General features: G+C 48.6%; 1 protein-coding gene across 1 annotated transcript; it reads right to left on the bottom strand.

Annotated features, from left to right (window-relative positions):
- Nucleotides 1-1,934: 1,934 nt before the first annotated feature.
- On the bottom strand, nt 1,935-22,073 carry LOC105466247 (protein tyrosine phosphatase non-receptor type 18). The gene is made up of 15 exons (XM_011715270.2): nt 21,931-22,073; nt 19,528-19,636; nt 19,193-19,269; nt 19,007-19,102; nt 18,854-18,892; nt 9,580-9,648; nt 8,653-8,715; nt 8,289-8,431; nt 7,861-7,927; nt 7,702-7,779; nt 7,523-7,612; nt 7,200-7,288; nt 6,041-6,255; nt 5,590-5,664; nt 1,935-5,375 (listed from the first exon to the last, which is right to left on the bottom strand). The coding sequence occupies exons 1-15, from the start codon at nt 22,021-22,023 to the stop codon at nt 5,308-5,310; spliced, it is 1,371 nt and encodes a 456-aa protein (XP_011713572.2). The 5' UTR covers nt 22,024-22,073; the 3' UTR covers nt 1,935-5,307.
- Between the last annotated feature and the right edge of the window lie 5,379 nt (nt 22,074-27,452).

Genomic DNA, 27,452 nt, shown 5'->3' with positions numbered 1-27,452 from the left:
GGAATGGCATGAACCCGGGAGGTGGAGCTTGCAGTGAGCCGAGACTGAGCCACTGCACTCCAGCCTGGGTGACAGAGCGAGACTACGTCTCAAAACAACAACAACAACAACAAAAACAAAACAAAAAACAACCCCGGGGTCCTGCTCTCCAAGGCATGTTAAATGAGATAATATAAAAATTCCCATTTCTGGTACCTGAAAAAGGTTTCGGGCTGGAGAGGTCACAACATTCAGCTTGCTGACCTCATCAATCATCTGTCCCCAAACAGACAGACAGGCAGACAGACCTCTTGGAGAAGTCATCCTCAAAAGTAAGGCTGCAGGGCCTGGGCCGACTTGAGAGCAATGGAATCCAGTGGAAATTGCTTCTCAAGTACACTTGATGTTTGGACACTTCTCAGCTCTTAAAGCTTCTGACGTTGATTGGATGCTGGTATGGCTTTATAAACACTTGTCTTTTTCATATTTTCTTAAGGATTCATGACTCCTCGACCATTTTGTATATTCTAAAATAAACATGCCATAAAATAAATAAAACAATTTTCACTTACTGCATAGTTTATTCCGATACTGACCTTGTTTGTGCCGAACTTAGCTATTATTGAACAAAGAGTTATAAGCCATCGTTGCTTAGTGACGTCTTCTATCATCTTCACTGAGGCTGCAATTGGCATTCCACAGGCTCTTTCCAACAAGACCATTTCTCTGGTACACAACTGAGCAATCACCCTGACCGAGTTAAAACCCACAATCATTTGCGGAGCACTGCTCTGTGCAGGGGAAGCTCCAAACACGTAGGTGATGAAGAGGAGCAAGACCCATCCCTGACCCACAGAACCTGCCTGTAGCCCCGGATCCTGCCGGCGCAGGGCAGGGGTGTGATGAGGTGGACACCAAGTGCTCTGCAGAGCAGTGTTGGGGAAGAGAAGTTCTGGAGAGGGAGGGAGAAGGCCCCACATCCCCAGGGCAGGTGAGATGTGAGCTGGGTCTCCTGGGATGAAGGAGACTGGGCCGGAGGAGAGAGTAGGGAGGAGCACTCCAGGAAGGCAGTGAAGTTTGGTGGAGCACTGGCTGTGGGTGGGAGGCAGGAGAGGAGGCGGGAGCAGGGCCTGAAGGGTAAGGTTACCAGGGGCTGAGAAGCCATTAGACTCTAAGCAGCAGCCCTGAGCTCCCGACTGCGCTTTGTTTTTTATCAAGCCCCCCGCCCCCCGCATCATGTTAATATCAGGGAAGCTCAGGGGATCCCTATGTCAAGTGGCAATTCCTCACCCTCCCCCTTCTGCTGCATGAGGTCAGATATCAGCTGCCCAATATCCAGCAGCAACTTTTACTATCATGTTTTGTTTCTGAAGGTAGCAGGGACATGTAAGCTTGGGAGTATGTGAAAAGAGCACTAAATCGAGAGTCAGAAAACAGAAACAAAGTTTTCATCAATTATGTAAAGCAGCTCTCTGCCCCTGGGGTTGAAAACAAACCCAGCCACAAACAGGGCCTAGTTTTCTCTCAGGACGTCATGGTCTGAGACAAACGAATGCCATGCAAAGGAGCAAAGTCAAGGCAGGGGATGTTGAAAGCGGAAAGGAGGGAGGAGTAACTAACTCCTGTGAAAAGGAGGCGTCATCAGATCCGATCCTACCCGGACACTGACAGCTGAGCCTTCACTGCCCCTACTGGGTCAGAAACAAAGCAACACAAATATGGTGGCCCCACGGGGGTTTGTGAGAGCCCAGACAGATGGGTGCACCCAGTGGGCTGCACTGCGGAAGAGGAGCCCTGAGCTCAGGGCATATCCAGAGGGAAACATCACCTACTGCGGTGTCCTATTGCAAACACAGCCCTGAGATGCCCAGTTCAGGAGCGGCCAGGCCTTGCATTCTTGGATACCCAGTGTGTGACTTTCCTGTGGCCGCCATAATAAATGACTATAAACCGTGTGGCTCAAAACAGCAGATGTTTATTCTCTTACAATTCTGAGGTCCCAAACTGAGGTGTCAGCAGGGTGGTTCCCTCCACTGTCTGTGAGGAAGAATCGGCCAGGCCTCTCTCCTGGCCCCCAGCGGTTTGCTGGCAATCTTTGGCACTCCTTGGTTTGCAGACACTTCACCCCCATCTCTGCCTCCATCTCCAATGACCTTCTTCTCTCCATCTCTGCATCTCCCTCTCCTTTCTCTTATAAAGATATCAGTCATTGGGTTTAGGGCCCATCCTAAATCCAGGATGATCTCATCTCCAGGTGTTTTAATTACATTTGCGAAGACCCTTTTTCCAAATAAGGTTGCATTCACAGGTTCTAGAAGTTAGAACTTGGACCTATCTTTCTGGGGGCCACCATTCAACCCACCACCTCCAGGAAAGACTTGTAGGAGAGCAGGAGACGGGTGGAGGATTGCCGCTCCCATTGCTGAGCTTTCCTAACAAGAGAACGGTTTTTATGTCAGCCTGAAGCAGTGATCTACATGAGCAAAGACCTGGGTCTGGAAAGGGGAAGAGAACATTTGAGACAAGGTATCATATTTTACTACAAGTGAGGAAGCCTGGAATAAACGGTGTGAGATAAATCAGCCTACATGCTTCCTATGTGTCAGCGCTGTTCTAGGAGCTGGGACAGTAGCTGGAAACCAAACACAAACTCCTGCCCTCATGCAGCTTACATTCTTGTCAGGAGAGACAGATAGAAAACAATATTAAGAGGTAAATGTTCAAATATATTAGAGGCAGAATCTGGGAGAAAAGTATCCAAGGCAGAGAGAATAACCAGGGCAAATGTCTAAGTGGAAACTGTGCTTGCCATGCTGGGCCAGGAGGGAGGCTACTGGGTCTGAAGTCAGAAACCAAGAAGGCTCAGAGACTGAACCCTCCTCGCACGCTGACAAGATGGCCTGCACAGCTCCACATCACATGCACATGTGTACAAAACACCAGACCAAGGCCGGCCGCAGTGACTCATGCCAGTAATCCCAGCACTTCATGAGGCAGAGGCGGGTAGATCACGAGGTCAGGAGTTCGAGACCATCCTGGACAACATGGTGAAACCCCATCTCTACTAAAAATACAAAAATTGGCTGGGCATAGTGGTGCATGCATTTAATCTCAGCTACTCAGCCCAGAGGCTGAGGCAGGAGAATTGCTTGAACCCGGGAGGCGGAGACAGGTTGCAGTGAGCCAAGATGACGCCACTGCACTCCAGCCTGGGTGACAGAGCAAGACTTCATCTTGGGAGAAAAACAAACAAACAAACAAACACAGACCTCTGAATCGGGGAAATGGACAATTTATTACTCACAGTGAACACAGCAGCCAGAACAGTATCTTCTGTCACTTTCCCATGCCCCTATTCCCAAGAAGAGGGGATGTGGACCGTGCCACCTGGGCAGGCAGTAGGATTGCATCCCAGGAGAAGGACCTGAAACTGCAAGACTTGGAGATTTTATCAGGGCTGTGGAGGACCTGCCTTTCCTCTCCTCCAGAGATAAATGACTCATTATCCAGCAACACAGAGGTCAGCACCAACCTCACCAGCAGCAGGCTCACAGGAGAGGCAGGGGCATTGGGAGAGTGGGAAGCAGCACAGGGCCAGCTCTTTCATGAAAACAGAGAAACAGGGCAGTTCTAGAGTGGGAAGTAGGGGCACAGAGAACAGGAAGGAAAGGCGGCCAGCGAAGGTATATCACACCAGCTCCCACTGTGGCCACCCAACCCAAGCCTCCTGGAAAAGTCTGGGAACTGTTAAAAATCCACATCTCAGCATCACCCGGCCAAGGGGTGGGGTGGGGGGGGGTATGAACACATCCCCCATCATACCCTGATTAAAGGCTGCAGGAGAGTGGAGTTCATGCCAAGGCACTTGAGATCCACCAAGGATGCAGCCAGGCAGAGGCAGGGGAAGGCCAGCCCTCACCCAGAGAAGGGCAGGACAGGGGTGGACATGGGACCCAGGGTACTGTGGCGGTACAGACAGGGACCTGGGCAGGCACAGTGTCAGTCAGAGGTCCAGAGACCTCAAGGTGAGAGGGGCGGGACCCTTGAGGTTCCAGGAGAGAGCATCTTATATTTTTCCATTTTGCAGTGACTTGGAGATTTGTCCACACCAGTGCACAGAGGCGGTTTCCTTTTTTTTTTTATTTTTTATTTTTTTTAACAGCTGCTTAATGTTTTATCCTAGCAGGATAAAACCTGCTAGGGCCATTTAAAGTGTTTCAAATCTTAGAGGGCTGAGCCTGGTGGCTCACACCTATAATCTCAGCACTTTGGGAGGCTAAGGCAGGAGGATTGCTTTAGCTCAGGAGTTCGAGACTAATCTGGGCAACATGGCAAACTCATCTCTAAAAAATAAAAAAAAAATTAGACCTGTAGTCCCAGCTACTCGGGAGGCTGTGTGAACAGCAAGGGGTCAGTTTGGTTGGGGGGTCTGTTTGGCTGGGGTCTAGATAGGGCCTGATTTGCTGGGGGTCCATCTGTCTGAATAGCTGGAGATATGTACTCATTTGGGGGACTTCTCTGTCAATCTGGAGGATCACATCTGACCAACCAACTGGGGTTCACCCATCAAGATGAGAGTCTGGCTGGCTGGCTGGGATGTCAGGATTCCATGTGGCTGATGTCTGTCTGTCTGGCAGTCCATCTGGTTGGTTAGGAGTCTGTCTGGCCAGAAGGTCTTTTCAGCCAGCCAGCCCACCTGGGGGATGGGGGTAGGGTCTGAGAAGTCTGTGTATCTGTTCAGCTGGAGATCTGTTTACATCTGTCTAACTTAGGGGTCCACCCGGCTGTCCAGCTGGCAGAGGTGTCTGTCTTTTGGGGGCTCTGTTTGGTGGTCTCTCTGGCTGGGGGTCCCTTTGTCCACCTGTGGACTGTATCTCTGAAGGTGTGGCTGGCTGTCCAGGTTGGTGGTCCACCCGTCTGTCTGCCTATCTGGAAGTCTTTTTATCGGTCTGCCTGGATGGCGAGGGGTCCATCCATTTCTCTGTGTGGTCCCCTGAGTGTTCAAGTGAGGCAGGCTCAGGTGCTGAGGATGGACTAGTGTGTTATGTGGTGAGAAGTCTCTGGAAGCTCATCTGTCCATTCTCCCCTTCATAACTCGGGGGCCATGCCCCTTCCCGATCTTCTTTCTTGAATCTGCTCCGTGCAGCCTCACCAGCCATTATACCAAACCTACCTCCTCCAGCCTCAAGCTTTGAATTCTACAGTCACGGGCAAAGCCCCCGCATTTCCCACCCTGAGAAACATTTATTTTGATTCAGGCGCACTGTTTCCATTCTGCACACAGCAGTCCGAGCTCACACGAGGCAACAGGCAGGAGCTGGCGCAGACTCACACCCGGGTCCACTCAGCAGGGGGGTCCCGGGGCCCCTTCGGCCTCCCAATGCGCAGGTTGAAACCTGGGAAAGGAAGGGTGCCGTGGGTCTCATGACGAAGCTGAGGTGTGCGGAGGCCGGCAAACACGAAGACGGCCATCCCCCTGCCTCCAGGTCCTTCTGATTCACTGCAGCCACATCCACAGGACTGAGCTCCATGCCCCATCCCTCAACCCCAGACTCCCGGGGTTCACTCAAAGCAGCAAAGTCCCGGCAGCCCAGGCTCTCCTTGACTTACCTAGCCCACCGGTCTGAGCTCCACCCGCCAGGTCCTCGTAGGCGCCAGATGCGGCAGGACTTGGGTCAGCAGGAACTGAGGGCAGGAGACCCCCAACACGAGTCAGCTCCGGAAGCCCCAGGGAGTACCAAGACCCCACCCCTGGCGGGGATGCTTCCTCCGAGGCCCGAAGAGGAGGGCCGAGGGCGCCTGGCGGGAGAAGCGGCACACCCCGAACGCAGCCTCCAGCCTTTGGGCGCGGCCGAGACAAGCCCGCTAGTGTCGCCCGGAACCTGCCCCGGGACCCGGACCGCGACCGCCAGGGGGCGCTTCCGGGGCGTGGCCAGGGACGCCGCGACGTCAGCGTCGGGGCGTGGCCAGGTTAGTATGGGGGCTGGGGGATTTCACGGCCGCCGGGGTCCCGCGGACCACAGCAAGGTGATGCCCTGAGAAGGAGCAAGCCTCGACTCACCGCGGCCAGGCACCGTGCCCCGCACGTCTTCCGCGTGCGCCCCGGGCCGCTGGGCGCGCGGCGTCACCTGGCTGTAGAGCGGCACCTCCTCCGCGCTGCGCGCCCCCGTCCCGGTCTCCGGTCCCGGCCCGGCGCCCGCTGGAGCCCCGCGCTTCTGCACCACCGCGTAGGTGTCAGCCATGGCGTGGCCCGGGGACCCGGGCACCGAGATGCTCCTGCAGGCAGGGAGGGCCGGGAGGAAGTGAAACGGCGGCGCTGGGCAGGGCGGGAGTGGGGAGGCTGCTCAGTGCGCAAACCACGGGCTTCCTTCCCGTCGAGGCGGGAGACGGGAGGCAGGGCTCCCTGGGTGGGGGGCCTCGCTTCTGTGTCCCTAGCGCTCTGCACGTTAGGTGGATGAAGGAGGAACGGGGTCGGCCTGAAAGGTAATTGGAGCAGTGCTGGTTTGAGGGGTGGTCATTTCTGTGTCAGTGTCTACTGAATACGAGAGTGCGGAAGTGGCATAGAGGACAGGGAAGGATGGCCGCAAGGACAAGAGCCTTAAGTCTCCGCTGCAAGGCGGCTCAGTCCCATGCCCGCAGCACTCAACGTGCAGCCTGACAAGAGGGCGGCATCTAGAATTATTTGCTGAATTGTTTTTTGTTGCTTTTTGAGACAGGATCTAGCTCCGTCGCCCAGGCTGGACTGCCGTGGTGCAATCTCCGTTTACTGCAACCTCCACCTTCTGGGACTCTCCTGCCTCAGCCTCCGAAGTAGCTGGGACTATAGGCTCCCGCCAGCACGCCTGGCTAATTTTTGTATTTTTAGTAGAGACAGGGTTTCACCATGTTACACCAGGCTGGTCTCCAACTGCCCTCAAGTGATCCACCCTCCTTGGCCTCCCGGAGTGCTGGGATTACAGGCGTGAGCTACCTGAATTAAGGTTTGATTGGAGGATCCAGGAAAGGTCTAACTCAGAAGGCAGGGCAAGCCTTAGAGGCAGAGGCAAGGGGACCACTGTGATAAATGAATCATCTTGGAGTGGGTTCCCAGGGCTCAATTTAAAGAAGGGGCCAGAGAGCACTTGGCGAAGTGAACAAGGAACGGACTGGTGTTCCAAGGATGAGGAAGGGGTTAGCCTGAGAAATTGGGCAGGGAAGAATGTGGGAATGGAGCCGGGTACCTGAGGACGCCTCCTGGTGGGCGGGGTATGGCGAGAAGTGCCTGGGGAGTCCGGAGGAAGAGGGCATCGTCGTAGAGTGGGGCACAATTCTGAGGAAAAACAAGAGGGGAGGCTCCTGAGGGAGGAAGCTGGCCAGGTCTCTCACGGGGCTCTGGGAGAAAGCTTAAGAAGGGAGAGCCTGATAAGGATGCCCGGAGGAGAGCACAGGTGGATGTCATAGTCAGTGCCTGCTTCCGGGAGTCCCGGGGGCTGGACCCTGCTTGGGGTCCTGGTCTCTGAGGGTGCTGATGGCAGACAGGAGAGTGGGAAAGGGGCCTCTGTACCTCTTTGATGTTCTGGTAGTGGGGGCTGGCATTCTGGAGCGTGGAGCAGAACATCTGGGCCACCGTGTGGTACAGGAACCTGTACTGCTCCTGTTGGGGTGAGGGACCATCAGGAAGGGAAGGCAGGGAATGACAGCAGCGGGCCACTGTCCCTGAAGATTAGGAGACCCAGCGTTCACCTCTGTCTGCACGGCCGCAGGCCGCTGCTTCCTCATCTCAAGGACCACATCAAAGAGGCTGAAGTCAGGTGGGATCATCTGGGGCAGACAGACAAGGCACTTGAGCAGGACACGAGGTCATGGGCAGCACACTGCACACACAGGATGCCTGCATCGTACCTGGGTCAGGAGCAGCTGCCTCACATAATCCACGGTGCACAGGACACCTGTTCGCCCACAGCCCGCACTGACAAGAGAATCAGAGCGTGCCTGGTCAGGTCCTGACCACAACCCCTTTTAGACAGGGCATTTGGGGATGGGGGTGAGGGTCCTAATGGATCCCTTGCAGAGCCTCTTGATTCCCAGAATCTCCAGATATCTGAGCAAGGAAAACCTTTTTAATCACTTACATTTTGTTGAGCAGCGGCTGTGTGCTTATTCCCCAGCTGAGTCTATGCTGAACAAGTACTCACAATTATAGTCCATGGAGGTGAGCAAGGTTCTCAAAATAGGCACTCAGACTATAAGACTAGCCCCATGCCCTGCACTCCCCTCCCTGCCCTGTCGCCTCTGCCTCACCAGACCCTCCTGAAGCCCATTTCCAGAACCTGCAGTGGACACAGAGGGGTTCAGGGCCAGATCCCTGGAGGCGACGGGCTTCCTCCACCATGGCAAGCATGTGGTCAGGACTGCTGGGGACCCCACGGTCTGGCCAGGACATATACTGTAGCTGGGACACAGAACGGGACTCCTGAAACACAGAAAAAGATGAGCAAAAGACTTAGGAAAAAAAAAAAAAAAAGCATTAATTGGGTACCTACTATACACCAGGCCCACTTCTAGGCATCTTCCATTTATATCTACCGGAGGATAACTGAGGAGGTGGGTACTAGTATGATGCCCATTTTTACAGGGGAGGAAATCCCTCCCCTTTCAGGAGCCCCTTTGCCTCCTCCTTCCTTTTCACAGTACCTTCTGGAATGTGACCTTGAGGGTCCTCAGCATGATGTCCTCATTCAGCCACTTCTCCTTTATCTGAGTAAGGGGGGTGGGGCAAGTAAGAGGGAGGAGAACAAAGATCACAGGTACCAAAAGACATTTATAGAAAGCAAAGCATTCCTGATTAAAAAATCAAATACATAAAACATTTTAAAAATTCATATAGCCCGGCTGGGGGCGGTGGCTCACGCCTGTAATCCCAGCACTTTGGGAGGCCAAGGTGGGCGGATCACGAGGTCAGGAGATCGAGACCATCCTGGCTAACACGGTGAAACCCTATCTCTACTAAAAATACAAAAAAATTAGGCAGGCGTGATGGCGGGCACCTGTAGTCCCAGCTACTCAGGAGGCTGAGGCAGGAGAATGGTGTGAACCCAGGAGGCGGCAGAGCTTGCAGTGAGTGGAGATCGCGCCACTGCAATCCAGCCTGGATGACAGAGCAAGACTCCGTTTAAAAAAAAAAATCATATAGCCCAAACTTCCCCAAAGCTTTCATTAAGGAAACATTTGACACAGGAGAAAAAGAGGAACTATTATAAAAACACAAGCCCTTTTGCAGTGAAAAGAGATGATTTTGTTCTAAACTGAAACTTCTATTGTATTTATTAAGTACTAACTGTATGTATGACTTGAGAGTTCCCCCAAGCTCTTTTGAAATGGTAAGAGAAGTAAGACTTTCAAGAACCTAACCAGGCACATTTACATGACAGAGATAACTGTGATTGTAGCCAAAATAAAAAAGCAAAGGCTATCCCTATATTAAGTTCTAACTATTTGCAGGCTAACACCAGAGGGTTTCCTGCAGTGTGAGTGGACTGTGGGTTAAATCATTCATCCTTTTAGGCCCAACCCAAAGCCTTTCCACCCTGGGAATCTTCCTTGAAACCTCCCACAGCTCACCAGAGTGATGCAGAAAAGCCCAGTCTGCAGCGGCTCCTGCTCCTGGGCCCAGTACCGCTCACACCTTTTCTGCAGAAGGAAAGGGAGAAAAGGCAGGGAGTGAGAAGAGGGAGTCCGCTTTAGAGCCAGCTCAATCCTGCCACAAGACACCCCAAGTGCTCGTGGTGTAAGCACAGGCAGCTATACTTATAACCTATAACAGAGGCCAGCCAACAGAGCCATCAGATTAAACACATGCAGACCCAGTGGAGGTGCGCTGCTGACCATGCAGGGGAAATACAGTCCAGGATACCCTCCCACTGTAAGCAGCTAGAAACTGGACAAAATACATGAGCCGCTATTTTCAGACACTGGTTGGCAGGCGTTGCAGTAATGTGGTCACTGAACAGACCACTCTGGCTTATTGCATGGAAGTGTCACCAGGCTGTAAGACATGAGTCTAACGATCCCACAGAGTTGAGCCAGAGACCATAGCTCAAGGAGGCCAAGGCAGCTAGAATTTGCAGGGCTGAGTCCTGCAAGGAACAGAGCTATGCAAATAAAAACAAAAGAAAAACTTGCATAGAAGTCCCCTCCTTGATTCTTTGGTTGAATAATCTGAATATATACAGCATGAAACCCCATGAGGCCAGGCAAGAATAACTTCCCATGAAAGAATAGTAGGGATCTGTACAATGAACATTTCCTTGAGCTCACTATGAGAAAGAATTCACATTCCCTCTAGCTAGAGTGTAGAGGCATTATCAACTATAAGGGGCATTTAGTAGGGAACCTAGAATGACCACACATGAGAAGTATGGCTAAATTAATTCTAGAACAGAGGCTACTTGATCAGCCATCCAAAAGTTCCTGAAAAGGCAAAACACTCTAAAGAAAACAATCCAACACTTACCTGTGCAAAATTCAAAATATCAAGCATCCAATAAAATTGTACTGGATATACAAAGAAGCAGGAAATTGTGACCCATAACCAGGAGAAAAATCAGTCAGTAGGAAAGGGCCCAGAAATGACAGTTCAGGAAAGAAGCGAAAAATCTTAAAAGAGCTAGTACAAATATACTCAAAGATGAAAAGGAAAACATGAACATGCTGCAGAGTGGAATGAAAGATAGAAAAAATACCTGAATGGAATTTATAAAGAAGAATAAGATGTATGAAATGAAAAATCCACTAATAGCAGAGTAGACACTAGAAGAAGATCAATAGACATAAAAACATAGCCATATAAATAATTCAAAATGAAATGAAAAAAATGAAGAGAATCAGTTCTCTGTAGAAATATACCAGACAGTGTAGTATATGTGCACATGGAGTCCAGAAGGAAAGGAGAAAGGGAGGATAACAGAAATTTATGTGAAGAAATAATAGGTGAAAATTTTCCCAAATTCGATGAAACTATGAATCCACAAATTCAAGAAAGTCAATGAATCAGAGGGAGAATAAACCTAAAGAAAGTCACACCAAGGCAGATCATGATCAAATTACTGAAAAAGAAGATTTTTTTTTTTTTTTGAGACAGTTGCTCTGTCACCCAGGCTTGGAGTGCAGTGGCGCAATCTCGGCTCACTGCAACCTCCATCTCCTGGGTTCGAGCGATTCTCCTGCCTCAGGCCCCCGAGTTGCTGGGATTACAGACACACACCACCACACCCAACTTTTTTTTTGTATTTTTAGTAGAGACGGGATTTCATCAGGTTGATGAGGCTGGTCTCAGCTCCTGACGTCAAGTGATCCACCCGCCTTGGCCTCCCAAAGTGCTGGGATTACAGGCATGAGCCACTGCACCGGGCCCCAGAAGAGAAAATCATAAAAGCATTTCGCCCAAAAAGGCACATCACATACTGAGGAACAAAGTTAAGAATTATAGCAACATTTTGTCAGAAACTGCACGTCAATGGTATAATATCCTAAAAATGCTAAAAACCTTTTCAGACAAAAGCTGAGGGAATTAATCACAAACAAATTTGTACTCTGAGAAATGTTAGAGTAAGCTCTTCAGATGCTTACAGACCGTGGCTGCTGCCTGTAATCCCAGCTATTAGAGAGGCTAAGGCAGGAGGATTGCTTACAGCCACTTCAACACCAGCCTGAGCAACATAGCCTATATCTTAAAAAAAAAAAAAAAAAAAAAAAAAAAAAAAAAAAAATTAGCTAGGTGTGTTGGCAACATAACTAGCCTGTATCTAAAAAAAAAATTTTTTTTAATTAACTGAGTGTGGTGGCACACCTGTACTCCCAACTACTTGGCAGGCTGAGGTGGGTAGATGGCTTAAGCCCAGGAGTTTGAGGCTGCAGTGAGTAGTGACTGTACACTGCATTCCAGCCTGTGTGACAGAGTGAGACCCTAACTCTTAAATAAATAGAATAAGTAAGCTCTGCATACAAAAGGAACACGATACAAATGGAAATACAGATCCACACAAAGTAGCAGAGTAGGGAGAAAAGTAAGTGGCTAAATGTAAAAGATATTTCTCTCATTTTAAACATCTTTAAAAAAATAACCTAGTGAATTTTATCAAAGAGGAATTAATACCAACCCTTCACAAACTCTTGCAAAAAACTGAGAGGAACCATTTCCCAACATATTGTGTGAGGCAAGTATTACCCTGCCACCAAAACCAAAGACATCACAAGAAAAAAAAACTACCAACCAATATCTCACAAACATAGAAACAAAAATTCTCAACGAAATACTGGCAAAGTGTTAAACACCATGGCTAAGTGGGGTTAATCCCAGGAATGTAAGATTGGTTCAATGTATGAAAGTCAATGTCATACACCATATTGGTAGAATACAAAACAAATGATCATCTGAATAGATGTGAAGAACAAAATTTGACAAAACCCAACGGTCTTTTATAATGAAGTTCATTAGAAACTCAGTGCTCAGGATTTTTACTGGGGCGCCGTCTGCACAGCATGCAGGCACACTCTGCCGAGGCTGTACCAAAATGTCAGACCACCAGCAGAAGAACCGGTGTTCTGCATAAAGCATATTGTTTGTGTTGACAGTTTAGGCAGAGTGAGCACAGTTACCAGAAAGCTAGGTTTCTAGAGGCCGCCCAAGAGTCTACAGGAAGGCCTTTCTAAGCATAAACAGTTATGCTTGCTATGTTTAACTCTTCTGCACAGCAAGGGACCTGCCCAAAATAGCCAAAACAATCTTGAAAAAAGAACAAATTTGGAAGACTCATACTTCCTGATTTCAGAACTTCTACAAAGGTATAATCATCAAAACTATGTTATACTGGCACAAAGATAAACACATCAATCAACTTAATAAAATTGAGAGTTCAGAAATAAACCCTTATATTTATGGCCAATTAATTTTCAACACAGGGGCCAAGACCATTCAATGGGCAAAGCATATAGTCTTTTCAACAAATGGTTCTGGAACAACTGGATAGTCACATGCAAAAGAGGGAATGTGGACCCCTATCTCACATCACGTAGAAAAGTTCACCCAAAGTAAATCTGAGACCTAAATGTAAGCAAGAAAACTACAACACACTTAGAAGGAAAAACAGGAGTAAGTCTTTATGGCCTCTGATTAGACGACGGCTTCTTAGATACACCAAAAGCACAGCAACACAATAGATTGGAATTAAAATTTCACAAAATGTTTGTGCTTCAAAACACACCATCAAGAAAGTGAAATGACAACCCACAGAATGGGAAAGACATTTTAAATCATGTACTGATAAGGGACTTATACCCAGAATAACTCTTACAACTCTTACAACTCAATAATAAAAGACAACCTCAAAAAACCCAATTTTAAAATGAATAAATGACCTGAATAGACATTTGTCCAGAGAAGATATACAAATGGACGAATAAGCACATGAAGACCAAAACCACCATTAGGGTGACATATATGTCATTGTCATATGCCACACGATGTTTTGGTTAACAACAGATCTCATGTACGATGGTGGTGCCATAGATTATAATGGAGTATATGTAGAAACCTGACACATGGCACTTGATATTGACATTGCATATTTAGTTGGGGAAATGACTGATACTCAGTAATGGTGCTGGGACATTTGGTTTTCCATATGAAAAAATACATATAAATAAAAATGTATATACCCTCTATGTTTGTGTAAGTATACTCTATGATGTTCCCAAAGAGAAGATAGCCTAACAATGTAGACCGTATCCCTGTCATTAAACTACCCATGTCCCTCCCTCTCTCTCTCTCTGTTGATGGGAACGTGAAATGGTACAGCCACTGTGGAAAACAAAATGTTAAACATAGAGTTATCATATGATCCAGCAATTCCACTCTTGGTGTATACCCAAGGAACTGAAAACAGGGATTCAAACAGATACTTGTACACCAATTTTTTCTTTTTTTTTTTTTTTTTTTTTGAGATGGAGTCTCACTCTGTCTCCCAGGCTGGAGTGCAGTGGCGTGATCTCGGCTCACTGCAAGCTCCACCTCATGGGTTCACGCCATTCTCCTGCCTCAGCCTCCCGAGTAGCTGGGACTACAGGTGCCCACCACCATGCCCGGCTAAGTTTTTGTATGTTTAGTAGAGATGAGGTTTCACCATGTTAGCCAGGCTGGTCTCCATCTCCTGACCTCGTTATCCACCCGCCTTGGTCTCCCAAAGTGCTGGGATTACAGGCGTAAGCCACCGTGCCCAGCCCGTATACCAATGTTTGTAGCAGCATTATTTACAATAGCCATAAGGTACAAACAACCCAGATGTCCAACAGGTGAATGGATAAACAAAATGTGATATATATATACAATGAAATATTATTTGGCCTTGAAAATTGTGAAATTCTGATACACACTGCAACATGGATGAACCTTGAAAAAAGGACAAGTATTGTATAAGTGTATTCTTGATTCCACTTGCACAAGGTACCCAGAATGGGCAAATTCATAGGGACAGAAAGGACAATAGAGGCTGCCTGGAAATGGGGGAATGGGGAGTTATTGTTTAATGAGTACAGAATTTCTGTTTGGGATGATGAACATGTTCTGAAAATAGACAGTAGGAATGGTTACAGTAGGAAAGGTACCTAATTCAATTGAATTGTACACTTGAAATTGTTTAAATGGCAAAATTATTTTTAACATTGCTCACTGAGCACCTATAAAATGGCAAATTTTATGTGTACACTTGAAATTGTTTAAATGGCAAAATTATTTTTAACATTGCTCACTGAGCATCTATAAAATGGCAAATTTTATGTTATGTATATTTTACTGCATCATTTAAAGAAAGACACAATGGCATACCACTTCACATCCCCTAGGATGGCTATAAAAACAGAAAGACAGTAACAAGCATCGGGGAGAAGAAATGGGGACCCTCAAACACTGCCGAAGAAATGTAAAATGATGCTGCCACTGTGGAAAACAGTTTGGCAGTTCCTCAAAATGTTGAAAATAGAGTTTCCATATGGCCCAGCAATTCCCAGCAATACACAAGAGACATGAAAACACACATCTACACACAGACTTGTATATCAGTGTTGATAGCAGCGCTGTTCATAATAGCCAAAAAGTAGAAAGAACCCAAATTCTATCAACTGATAAGTAAAATGTGACAGATCCATTCAATGGAATAGTCTTCAGCAAAACAAAACAAAAACAAAAACAAAAAAAACATGCTAGGCAAAAAAAAGGCTACATGTTATATGATTGCATTTATATGAAATATCCAAAGTAAGCAATCTGTAAAGACAAAAATAGATTAGGGATTGTCTAGGGCTGTAACGGTTGGTGGGAAATGGGGAGTGACTGCTAATGGATATAGGATTTCTTTTTCTTTTTTCTTATTTGTTTATTTATTTATTTATTTATTTTATTTATTTATTTTTTTGAGAGACAAGAGTCTTGCTCTGTCGCCAGGCTGCAGTGCAGTAGGGCGATCTTGGCTCACTGTGACCTCCAACTCCCTGGTTCAAGCTATTCTCCTGCCTCAGCCTCCTGAGTCGCTGGGATTACAGGCACGTGCCACCACACCCAGCTAATCTTTGCATTTTTAGTAGAGACAGGGTTTCACTGTATTGGCCAGGATGGTCTTGATCTCCTGACCTCGTGATCCACCGGCCTCAGCCTCCCAAAGTGCTGGGATTACAGGCGTGAGCCACCATGCCTGGCCTGGATTTTTTTATGGAATGATGAAAATGTTCAAAAACTTACTGTGGTAATAGTTGCATAACTCAGGAATATAGAAAAATGATGGAATTGTACACTTTAAATGACTGAATTGTATATCAATCAATACAGATGTTTAAAAAGGATATTCTAAAGCAACTATAATAGCAGTGTACTTTGGTGTATATTTTATATATAGAACTAAAATATATAGTAACAATAGCACAAAGTATGGAAAGGGGTAATTGAAATATACTACAGTAAAGTTCTGACATTTTACATGAAATGTATAATATTATTTGACTATAGACTATAAGTTAAAGATATATATTGTAAACCCTAAAGCCACCACTAAATATTTAAAATAAAGATGTATAGCTAATAAGGGAATAATTACTATGCAATAGATTAATAAAAAATTCTCACTCTGAAAGACAGAATAAAAGAACAAACAGAGCAAATAGAAAACAAATAGCAAGAAAGGTAGGTCTAAACCCAACATTATTGATAATTACATTAAAGGCTAAATATTCCAATTAAAGGCAGAGACTGTCAAATTAGATTTAAAAGTAAGTCCTGGCTAGATGCAGTGGCTCATGCCTATAATCTTAGCACTCTGGGAAGCTGAGGTGGAAGGACAGCTTAAGGCCAGGAGTTCAAGACCAGCCTGGATTATACAGTAAGACTTAATCTCTACAAGAAATAAAAAACAATTAATCAAGCATGGTGATGTATGCCTGCAGTCCCAACTCCTTAGGGAGGCTGAGCTAGGACGATCACTTGAGCCCAGGAGTTTGAGGTTACAGTGAACTATGATTGCACCACTCCATTCCCCTCTCTCTTTAAAAAAAAAAAAAAGAAGTCCCTACGATACACCACCTACAAGAAACACACTAAAAATTAAAGATGAACATAGATATAAAGTAAAAGAATGGGAAAAGACGTATGCAAACTCTAAAGAAATTTAAGGCAGGGGGCGGTGGCTCCTGCCTGTAATCTCAGGACTTTGGGAGGCTGAGGCAGGTGGATCATCTGAGGTCAGGTGTTTGAGACCAGCCTGGCCAACATGGTAAAACCCCGTCTCTACTAAAAATACAAAAATTAGCTGGGCGTGGTGGCAGGCACCTGCAATCCCAGCTACTTGGGAGGGTGAGGCAGGAGAATCACTTGAACCTGGGAGGCAGAGGTTGCAGTGAGCCAAGATCACGCCATTGCACTCTAGCCTGGGCAACAAGCAGGAAACTACATCTCAGAAAAAAAAGAAAAAGAAAAGAAAAGAAAGAAATGTAAATGGCTATATTAATATCAAAGTATACTTCAGAAAAAAATATTAACAGAAATAAAGACAGTCATTACATATTAGAAAAGGGATCCAATCATTAGGAAGACATAATCCTAAATGTATATGTACTCAATCATAAAGTTTCAAAACATGGAAAGTAAAACTGAAAGAATATTAAAGTAGATTTCAACATTCCTCTTTCAGCAAATAATAGGACAAGTAGACCAAAAAAATTGTCAGAAATAAGACTTGAATAGTGCTGTTGACAAACTTGACCTAATCGATATTTATTGAACAAGAGGATCGGTAATTTCAACACTCTTCTCTAAGCAATCGATATATTTAGAGAAAATAAATCAGTAAAGATATAAAATACACAGTAAAGATACAAAAGTGTCTTTCAAAAAAGTCTGTCAATTGACCTAATTGGTATTTATGGGACACTCCAGCCAACCAAAGCAGAATACATGTTGTTTTCAAGTACACTTGAAATTCAAGTAGAAAATGAATTAGTTGGGCGTGGTAGCATGTGCCTGTATTCCTAGCTACTCAGGAGGCTGGGGCAGGAGAACTGCTTGAACTTGGGAGGCAGAGGTTGCAGTGAGCTAAGACTGCACCACTGCACTCCCGCCTGGGCAACAGAGCAAGACTGTCTCAAAAAAAAAAAAAAAAAAGGTAGAAAATGAAAAAATCAATAGAGAAAATGAATACAAATGAATACAACCAAAGCAGTTTCTTTGAAAAAATAATAAAAAATCTCTAGTCCAAAGATTGGCTGACACTTTTATAAAGGGTCAGATAAATACTTTAGAATTTACAGGCCATATAATTTATTCACCTTGCAACTACTCAACTCTGCCAATGTAGCATAAAAGCAGGCATAGACAATACGTAAATAAATGAGTGTGGCTGTGTTCTAATACATTGTTTACAAAAAAGAGGTAGGAGCATGAAAAAAGAGATAGCAAGATAGAGAGATGAAACAGAAAGACAGAGAGAACACAAATTACCAAAATCAGGAATGAGAAAGAGACATCAGTACAGATCATACAGTCTCCACCATCAGCTAGTCACCCCAGGGAACCCCCACCCCATCCATGGAGCAGGCAAGAATGTAGAAACCACATGAAGCTATGTGCCTTCAGCCTTCATTGTTGACATGCATTTATTTATTTAACTAATTTATGTTAACAGGCAAAACAAAAATCCCTGGACTTACGGATCTTACCTTCTAAATCGGGAGATTAAGAATAAACAATGTTCATAATACATTTGTAGATTATCCAGTGTGTTAGGAGTTTGCAAGAGCTGTGAAGAAAAAAGGAAAAGTAGGACAAAGGAGGGAGAGTGGAAGTTCTGAGAGTTTAAAATTGTGTGAAGAGCCACCCAGGAAGGTCTCACTGAGGACTTAACATTTGAGCAAAAACCTGAAGGAGGTGATAGAGCAAGCCATGGAGAAGGATGTCCTAGGCTGAAGGAATAGCCAAGGCACAGGCCCTGAGGCAGAGCCATCCCTGAACATGTGGGGAACAGCAGAGACCAGAGTTGTTAGAGTGGAGTGAATAAGGAGGAGAGAGGTGGAAAGAGAGATCAGAGCCTACAGGGGAAGAAGTCAGAATAGGGCCTTATGGTCTAAGGTGTGAAATGGCTGGGAAGCCCAGCAGGAGAGGGGTTGCTAACACTGGGGGATGAATAACAGATCAACAGAAACTTAGAGCAACAATGGGGCTTCCCACAGAGCCACAGTAAGGTCACTCCAAGAGCTGGACCCTCGAGTCCTGGGGTCAAGGAGGAGCTAGCAAGATCCCTCCTCCCTCCTCCCTCCTCCCTGCATGAGGACATGAAACCTGGGGGCAGAGGACACCTACCCGCCCGTTCTCTATCTCCCGGCAGGCCATCAGGATCACCTAGACAAGGTGGGTCAGGGGAGAGGAAGGTGATTTGGGTGAGGGGGCCAGGGAAATGCCGAGGGGTTACTTAGATGTTGACCCCACCATTGTGCCCTGCCCCCAAGTGCTGACCTTGACCCCAAACTCCCAGACCAGTCTCCAGAAGTCTAGCAGGGTGTGAGGCAAGGGTCCTTGAGTGGCAATGTAGGCCAGGCTTCCATCCACGCCCTGGTGAAGGCCGAATTCACTACTGAGATTCTGCTGCCCCCCCCCCCCGGCCACTCCCAGTCCACCTCCTTCCGTGACCCCAACCCTCACCCGGATGAAGTTGCCATTAATGTAGTCGCTTTGTCCCTCTTCCTGGAGCAGGGAGAGGATTACTCGCGTCTGATCATCTGTCAGCAGATAAGGTGAGAAACGTGGAGTTTGGGGAGGATAGGGTGACCGAGGGTCTGACAGCCCCCTGGCTGAAAGCCAGCAGGGGACCACACACCTGCAGAGATCCCACCAAGGTGCCCCAGTGGGCTGCTGAGCAGTGCAGAGGGTGAGGCTCTGGGAGGAGAGCGCAGTGGGTGACTCCAGTGCACACTGATACCTGGACAGTGGCGGTGCGTGCCCGGCTGCCCCGGCTCCCTACGGAAGCCCCGACTTACATGGCAGCACGTCTTTGTAGCGGTTCTTCCTCATGTTCTCTGGCCGACTGCCCGCCTTGGTGGAGCACATGCCATCAGCCTTCCAGGCGGCCGAGCGGGCCTGGATGTCCTGGTAGAGCATCATGAGTGGGCCAGGGAGGGGAGGAGACAGGAGAGGAGCCGGGTCAGAGTCCCGGGCCACCTAGGCACGCGCAGGATACAAAGCCAGTGGCCTGGGGAGGTGAGTGCAGACCCCGATGGCACCGGGCCCGCCTAATAATAATGATACAGAAATAGCGACTCAGAGCACCTTCTCTGTGCCAGTCTCTGTGCTAAGGGCATGTAATAATCACAGGTTCCTACGACATAGGTACTATTATTGAGGCCCCCATTGTGCAGGCGGGGAAGTTTAGGCACCACGTGGTTCAGCGACTTATGGAAGTTCCCAACCAGGAAGACACACGGTGAGGATTGAACTCAGACCTCTCGGCACCCACCCCCTGCACACTCAATCTGTAACACTGTCCTGTAAGCAATAACTGCGATGAAATATATTAAGGGTTATATAACTAAACCTAAGAGAATGTACAATGCATAGGCATTATAATGGATAACATATTATGTACAAGATACCATAGGTACTGTGTTACTGGGAGATTATAATAATGTTTAGTGAATTGCGTATTACCATCATCGTCAGGTATTCATAATCTCAATGATAATAAGTAACACCCATGCCACTTAGAATAGTGTGTGCCAGCCACTATTCTAAGTGCTTTACTTGGTGCGTTGGGTCATTTAAGCCCTCATGATGCCCTTGTGTAGTGGGAACACCTAGAAGAGCCCAGTGATTCCTGCACATGCGGGAGGCAGTCTTGGGGGATAGGGGTGCCCTCACCACCCAGCCTTTGGCATGTGAGGCCCTGGGCGCTGTGCACGGTTCAGAACCCACCCAGTCGCCTGATGTCATATATCACATGGGTATTACGTTTACGTTTGTTACACACATTCTTATATTGTGTAATTATGTATTTTACATTTATTATGCATTTCTTAGTTTCTTATATACAATGTTTCTACATGTGTGTAAATTACTTAGGTTGATAATTATCTGCTACATATTGTATATTTACTTACGAAGTTATATAACTTTGGTCATTTTATAAATTATAATCTTTGTTATATTCATTTGTTGTATTGTTTTACGCAGTTATACAATGTTTATTGTATAAACGGTCATTTATACTATTTTTATGTGTTTGTCATATATTGCTAAACTTGATATGCATCACCATATATCAGTTTACGCATTTGTAAGGTATGTTTCTATGTCTGGTACGTAAGCTATAAGCTATTACACTTTAAACACGTCATTGACCGTAGTGTGCAGTGCCTAGCATGCTGCGTGCGCCTTCCTAACGCTGGGCTTGCACTACCCGTATTGTAACGTTTAGACTTTTTGTTTGGTTTGGTTTGGTTTGAGATGGGGTCTCACTCTGTCGCCCAGGCTGGGGTGCCGTGGCACCATCTCAGCTGTGCAGGGGCACCATCTCAGCTCACTGCAACCTCTGCCTCCCAGGTTCAAGCGAGTCCCCTGTCTCTGCTCCCTAGTAGCTGGGATTACAGGCGCGTGCCCACGCAAAGTTGATTTTTGTATTTTTAGTAGAGAAGGAGTTTCGCTGTGTTGCCCAGGCTGGTCTTGAACTCCTGAGCTCAAGCGATCCTCCCGCCTCGGCCTCCCAAAGTGCTGGGATTACAGGTGTGAGCCACCGCACCTGGCCCACGTTTAGAATCTTTATAGGCAGTGACGTTGGCCCCTGCGAAGTGCGCGCCCAGTATGTGCTAAGCGCTTTCCACCCGCACCATTTAATCCTCAGGCCAGTTTGGTCATTCATGTCCCCATTTCACCAGGGAGAAGCCGAGGCCAGAGGGGCCAGGTAGACCGCCGGGACCACACGCGGATTCGGGCCCGGACGCGGATTCCGGCCCCGCGTTCACCCCCTCACCACGCCACGGCCCCCGCGTTCCTCTTCGCCCTGCTGCAGCCCCTTCCTTCCTGCGGTCACAGGGGACAGTCAGGCCGCCAGGAGCGGCGGGGCCGGGGCTGTCCGGGGTAGCAAGGCCGCCCCCCTCCCTGCGGCGCCCGCCCCGCCCGCCCCGCCCGAGCCAGGTTGTTCCGGGCGCGCGAGGACACCAGGAGGGTGTGCACGGTCTGTCCAGGTCTGGCCGCGGGCGCCGCGCTCCGGGGCCGGTGGGCAGAGGGCGAACACGGAGACAGTAAGAGCGACAGAGAAGCGCTGGGGAGAGACACACGGAGAGATCCCCGAGGCGGGGAGACACCCGGGACGCCGAGACAGAAAGGCAGAGCCCGCCGGGGGCGAAGGACCGGAGTCCGCGGGGCCAGGGCCGGGGCGCGCCACTCACGCTGAACTCGCCGGCGAGGACGGCCCCCTCCCGGCCGCCCCGCGCCTCCAGCCGCTCCAGGAAGCTCCGCGCGGCGTCCAGACTGCGGCTCATGGCGCCGCGGGCCAGCGAGGTCCAGCCCGGCCGCCGCGAGTGTGGACGCCGCGGGAGGCGGAGGCCGGAGACGGAGCCCCCGCCCTGGCCTGGGCAGCCAATGGACGCGCGCGGCGGCGGGCAGGGCGCCCCAGCCTCGGTGTTCGGAGCCCGCGCGGCCCCACCCCGGGCGCTCGGCCTTCACGCCCATCCGCGGAAAGGGTGCGGAGGTTAGAGACGAGCTGGCTTCCGGGATCACCGAGGGGAGGCTGGAGAGAACGGACCGGCACCCGGGTCTCTTCAAGGACAGGCCTAGGTCAGCACCCTTCTCGCCCAGGTGGGAAGAATTAAGAGGGGGTGTCAGTGGAACGGGCGTCAGTGGACACTGGTTGGAGGTCGTTGAGGGGTTGAAAGGTAGCATTGGGGCCTGGATGTGTGCCTGAGTCTTTGAAGGGTCAACAGGGGCAGGATGTCAGGTGGTGAATTTAATTCACTAGGAGCCATCCGAGTGTTGAAGGCACACTTTCCTAAAGGGCCTGGTAGGAAGTGGTTTTGGCTTTGCTATCTCTGCCCCAGCCGCTTAACTCAGCTGTGGCACGTGAAAGCAGACAGTATACAGTGTGGCTGTGTCCCAGGGAAACTCTTTATGAACAAAGAAATTAGAATTTCATGTAATTTTCATGTGTCATGAATTATTCTAGTGTGTGTGTGTGGCCTACAAGGTGTGGATTGCTGACCTTGGCTTAAGGGATGGAGGGATCAAAGCGGGTCTGTGGGGTCAGCAGCCAGGGCTGTTTGATTTATTGTGAGGTCTGCAGGGGTCGCTGTGAAATCCATGGTCATCATTTATCAGTTTCATCTTGGAGCATTCTAAGGGAGGTCGGAGGTCAGTAGTAATCATTTAGGATGGCGGTGATAGGGAATTCACTGGAAGTCAGCTGGGGTCCCTTGGATGTTCATGGGTGGTGTCAGTGGATATTAATGACAGTCATTGGGAGGCCAGTGGATACCTGGGACAAGAAGTGAAAGTAATCGTGGGGCCATTGGGATTTAAAGTGTTAGTAACTGAAGGTTCAGAAGAGTCTGGAAAGTCATGGAGAGCTCTGCTCAGGGCACGACAGTGACTCTCGGTGTAATCTCTGAGGGTTTGTGGATGGCCATGGAGAGCCAGGGAGGTAGAATACAGACGCGTCAGTGAGCTTTCAGAAAATAAGTACATTTGCTGGGAAAGTTATGGAGGCTAAGCCCCTGAGCACACATGGTTATTAAGGGCAGTCATTATGGGCTAGAGGATCTCTGTCCAGCAGCAGGGATCCTGTTGAGGGTCTGTCCTCATAGGCTGAGGTCTGTCTGACCGGTGGAGGACATGTTGTCCAGCTGAAGGTCTGGGTGACCAGGTGGGTGGTGTGTTCTCTCCTCTGGGGTAACGTCTCTGTCCATTTCGGGGAGGGAGCCTGTCCTTGAGGGATTCTGACCTTTGCCTGGCTGGGGGGCTCAGGTGTCTCTCTGGCCATAGGTCTATTTGGATGTCTGGCTGAGGGTCTTCCCATCTGTCAGTAATCCGTCTGTTTGTCCCGCTGGGTGTTTCCCTGGGATCCTGTCCATCTGGAAGTCTGTCCAGCCAGGGGGTGTGTGTGTGTGTGTTTGGTGGTTTGTCTGTTAGAGGATCTGAGTGACTAGCCAGATGCTGCCTTGTGGCCTGTGAACATTAAGTGGCTGAGGCTGTGGTCTGCCATTTCTACTTCCAGCTGCTTTGATTGTCTTCCTGCCCTGGTAAGCCCCCCTTGTTGTTAAAGCCACCTGTCCTCCTGACACCTGACCATCCCTCATGTCTCTCCAAACATCCAGACTCTTAGTTTGTCCTCCGTTCAGCTCAGGCTGGGTGTGGGGGATGGGAAGACCCCACATTTTCCAGAGGCCCTGGCTCACCCCAGATTTTCTCTCCCGGAGGACTGCCAGCTGTGTTCTTACGATGAGACTCACTGCTGCTGGTGGCCCTCCTGTTCACACTGCCGGCAGCCGTCTCGCACAACGGGAGCAGCTGGCACTGCTGCAGAGACCCCAAGCATGCCAAAGCCCACGTGCTACGTGCCAGTCTGTCACCTGCCCACCAGTCAGTGTGGCCAGATGGGTCGCTCAACAGAGCCGAGAGAAAGATGCACAGGGACAGGTGCACAAGGCTGTGAGTTCAGCCTGCTCCGAGGCTGCAAAGGGGAAAAGAGAAGCTACGGTGGAGACTGCTGGCAGACATCCGTTCCTCTGGGATGTTTACGGGGAGCTCCTTGGAGACTGCTGGCATCTCCCGGGTACAGTTCTTCTCCAGCTTCCTTTTTTGCTTAGTTAAAAAAGGGCAGAAGACTGGAACCAAAATGTTTGAGTCAGAATTCTGGCACCATGACTTTCTCAGTATGACCTTGGGCAAGTCGTTTAATTTCTGTGTCTCAGTTTCCTCTTCTGTAGGGCTGTGTCTCTTCTTGTTGCTTTATTGTGAGAATTTAAGGAAATCATTGTATATAAAGCATTTAGATAGAACAGCACTTGGCTTGCAGTATACACTTGGTGCCATTAATATTATTATTACACAGCTAGTTTCCGTTTCTGAGACTGCCACACCCACCTCCTCTAAGTTAAAACAAAAGTGGAAGGGGGGGTAGAAATTTGAAAACATTTTCCCACTGTTTCATTCTGTTAAAAACCTTCAAGCTGGTCGAGCTGTCCTGTTGGTCCATCCCCAAGTCTGGCATTTAGCAAACAGGAAAAATGCACCCCTCTTCAGTGCAAGAGGAAGCCGTGGCCGTGCCCCTTCCTGTCCACTGCCTGAGAGCTGTAAGTCCTCTGGGAGAGCCTTTGTTCCCGTCTCCATTAACTCCCCTCAGGTGTGCCAGGCTTCAGTGTTCCGAATCGAAGACGCCTCCTGGTCCCTCCCTGGGAAAGGGTCAGCAGCTCAGCGCGGGGGAAACAGGCCAAAGAGAAAGCCACCCTTCCCCTTCTCAGCGCTGGACCAAACCCCAGAATCCCCGCTCTGCGGAGGCTGGCTGCTGCCCGCAGGGGCTGTCCTGCAATTCTGCTTCCGAAAGGAGGGGAAACCACTGGGAGTAGAGAGAAAGCCCTCTTCCCCATCTTTTTTTTTTTTTTTTTTTTTTTGAGACGGAGTCTCGCTGTGTCTCCCAGGCTGGAGTGCAGTGGCGCGATCTCGGCTCACTGCAAGCTCCGCCTCCCGGGTTCCCGCCATTCTCCCGCCTCAGCCTCCTGAGTAGCTGGGACTACAGGCGCCCGCCACCGCGCCCGGCTAATTTTTTTTTTGTATTTTTAGTAGAGACGGGGTTTCACTGTGGTCTCGATCTCCTGACCTTGTGATCCGCCCGCCTCGGCCTCCCAAAGTGCTGGGATTACAGGCTTGAGCCACCGCGCCCGGCCCCTCTTCCCCATCTTTAAAATGCTCATAACAGCTTTTCCCCACTTCTCCAGGGCAGAGCCTGGGCATCTGCATTGCCCAGAGCAGGCCCCTGATGTGCCCCTGGAGGAAATAAACTCGGGCAGACAAGTGCTCTAACAGCAACGCTGGTAGCACTCTGGGACTTCCATGACTGACAGGCGGGTCAGGCTGCCGCCTCCTCAGCCTGCAGGTTCTATACCTAATGCTGGCCCAGCCTCAGCACACTTCCTCTGTATGCGGTGCTTTATTTAGAAAAGACCAACTGGCCACGTTATTGTCAGCAAATGCCGGCCGGGGTCCTGCACAGATAAGGGCCGTCTGCAGGCCCTGATTGCACAGCCCATGGATCACAGCTGAGTGTAGTTCCCAGGACAGCCAAAGGGATGCATGGATCCGTGTGCGTCGCTGTCTGCCCATCAATTGTAACACCAGAGAGACATGAGTGTGCATCCATGCTTGGGTGATGTAAACACCTCTGGAAGGATTCCTGTAATGAGGGGGCACCCTCACTGCTGCTGCTGACCAGGGTGTTCTGAAGTCCTAGGCAATGCAGGGTGGCAAGGAGAAAGGAGGGAGGGGTCCATCAGAAATGCTAATTGGCATATAGTATAATCAGCTACAAAGTTTTAGAAACTCTTATGAAAAACTGTAAGGACTCACAAGAAAATTTAATAAGGTAGCTAGTTAAAATATACTAAGTAGGCCAGGCATGGTGGCTCATGCCTGTAATCCTAGCACTTTGGGAAGCCGAGGCAGGTGGATCACGAGGTCAGGAGATCGAGACCATCCTGGCTAACACGGTGAAACCTCATCTCTACTAAAAATACAAAAAAATTAGCCGGGCGTGGTGGCGCGCGCCTGTAGTGCCAGCTACTCAGGAGGCTGAGGCAGGAGAATTGCTTGAACCCCGGAGGCAGAGCTTGCAGTGAGCCGAGATCGTGCCACTGCACCCCAGCCTGGGCGACAGAACAAGACTGTCTCAAAAAAAAGAGAAAAGTATATACTAAGTACTTCCACACACCATTTTAATGAATTTGAAACTATAATGCAAAAAGCTCCCATATTAATTTCTTGAGAAATAGGTACCAAGTTTGAGCCCCTAATAAATTAATGGAGTTAAGCGATAACACTGCCTACTGACATCAGAAGAACAACTCCCAGGCAGGCACTGCGACTCCTAATGAAAGAACAGAACACCTCCATCAAGTATTCCTGCTAAAAAAAAATTTGAACATATATCTGATCGAGCCTCCAGATCTCCATATTAATTCAGAGGAAACACGACGGCACATAAAAATGTTAAATGACACTACGGTGTTGAGATCAGCAACATCCAGACAGTGAAAGGTCTGTTAAGACAAACCAGTTTCCTACTTAAGTAAACTGCAAAGAAACAGACAATCTTATAGAGACGCAGGACTTAACACACAAATGCTCATAGCAGCACTGTTCACGATGGCCCAAATGTGGGGGACAACCTAAATTTCATCAACTGATGGATCAAATGTGGCACAGAATAATGCCCCACGTAGAGGGATATACATGGAATATTATTTGGCAATGAAAAGAAATGAAGTGCTGACATGAGTTACACCGTGAATAAGCTTAGAAAACATTATGCTAAGTGGAAGAAGCCAGTCAGAAAAGACATATTAGTCCATTTACATGAAATGTTCAGAAACGGCAAATCTATAGAGACCAAAAGTATTCATGTAAAAAAAGAAATCCTGTTCTAAGGCCAGGTGCGGTGGCTCACGCCTGTAATCTCAGCACTTTGGGAGGCTGAGGCGGGCAGATCATGAGATCAACAGATTGAGACCATCCTGGCTAACACAGTGAAACCGCATCTCTACTAAAAATACAAAAAATTACCCCGGCACGGTGGCAGGCACCTGTAGTCCCAGCTACTCGGGAGGCTGAGGCAGAAGAAAGGCGTGAACCCGGAAGGCAGAGCTATCAGTGAGTGGAGATCGCACCACTGCACTTCAGTCTGGACGACAGAGCAAGAATCTGT

This window comes from Macaca nemestrina (genome assembly GCF_043159975.1).
Source record: "Macaca nemestrina isolate mMacNem1 chromosome 11 unlocalized genomic scaffold, mMacNem.hap1 SUPER_11_unloc_1, whole genome shotgun sequence".
In the NCBI taxonomy this organism is placed as follows: Eukaryota; Metazoa; Chordata; class Mammalia; order Primates; family Cercopithecidae; genus Macaca; species Macaca nemestrina.
The sequence above is the reverse complement of the archived record's forward strand: the minus strand, read 5'-3'. Positions and strand labels throughout refer to the sequence as shown.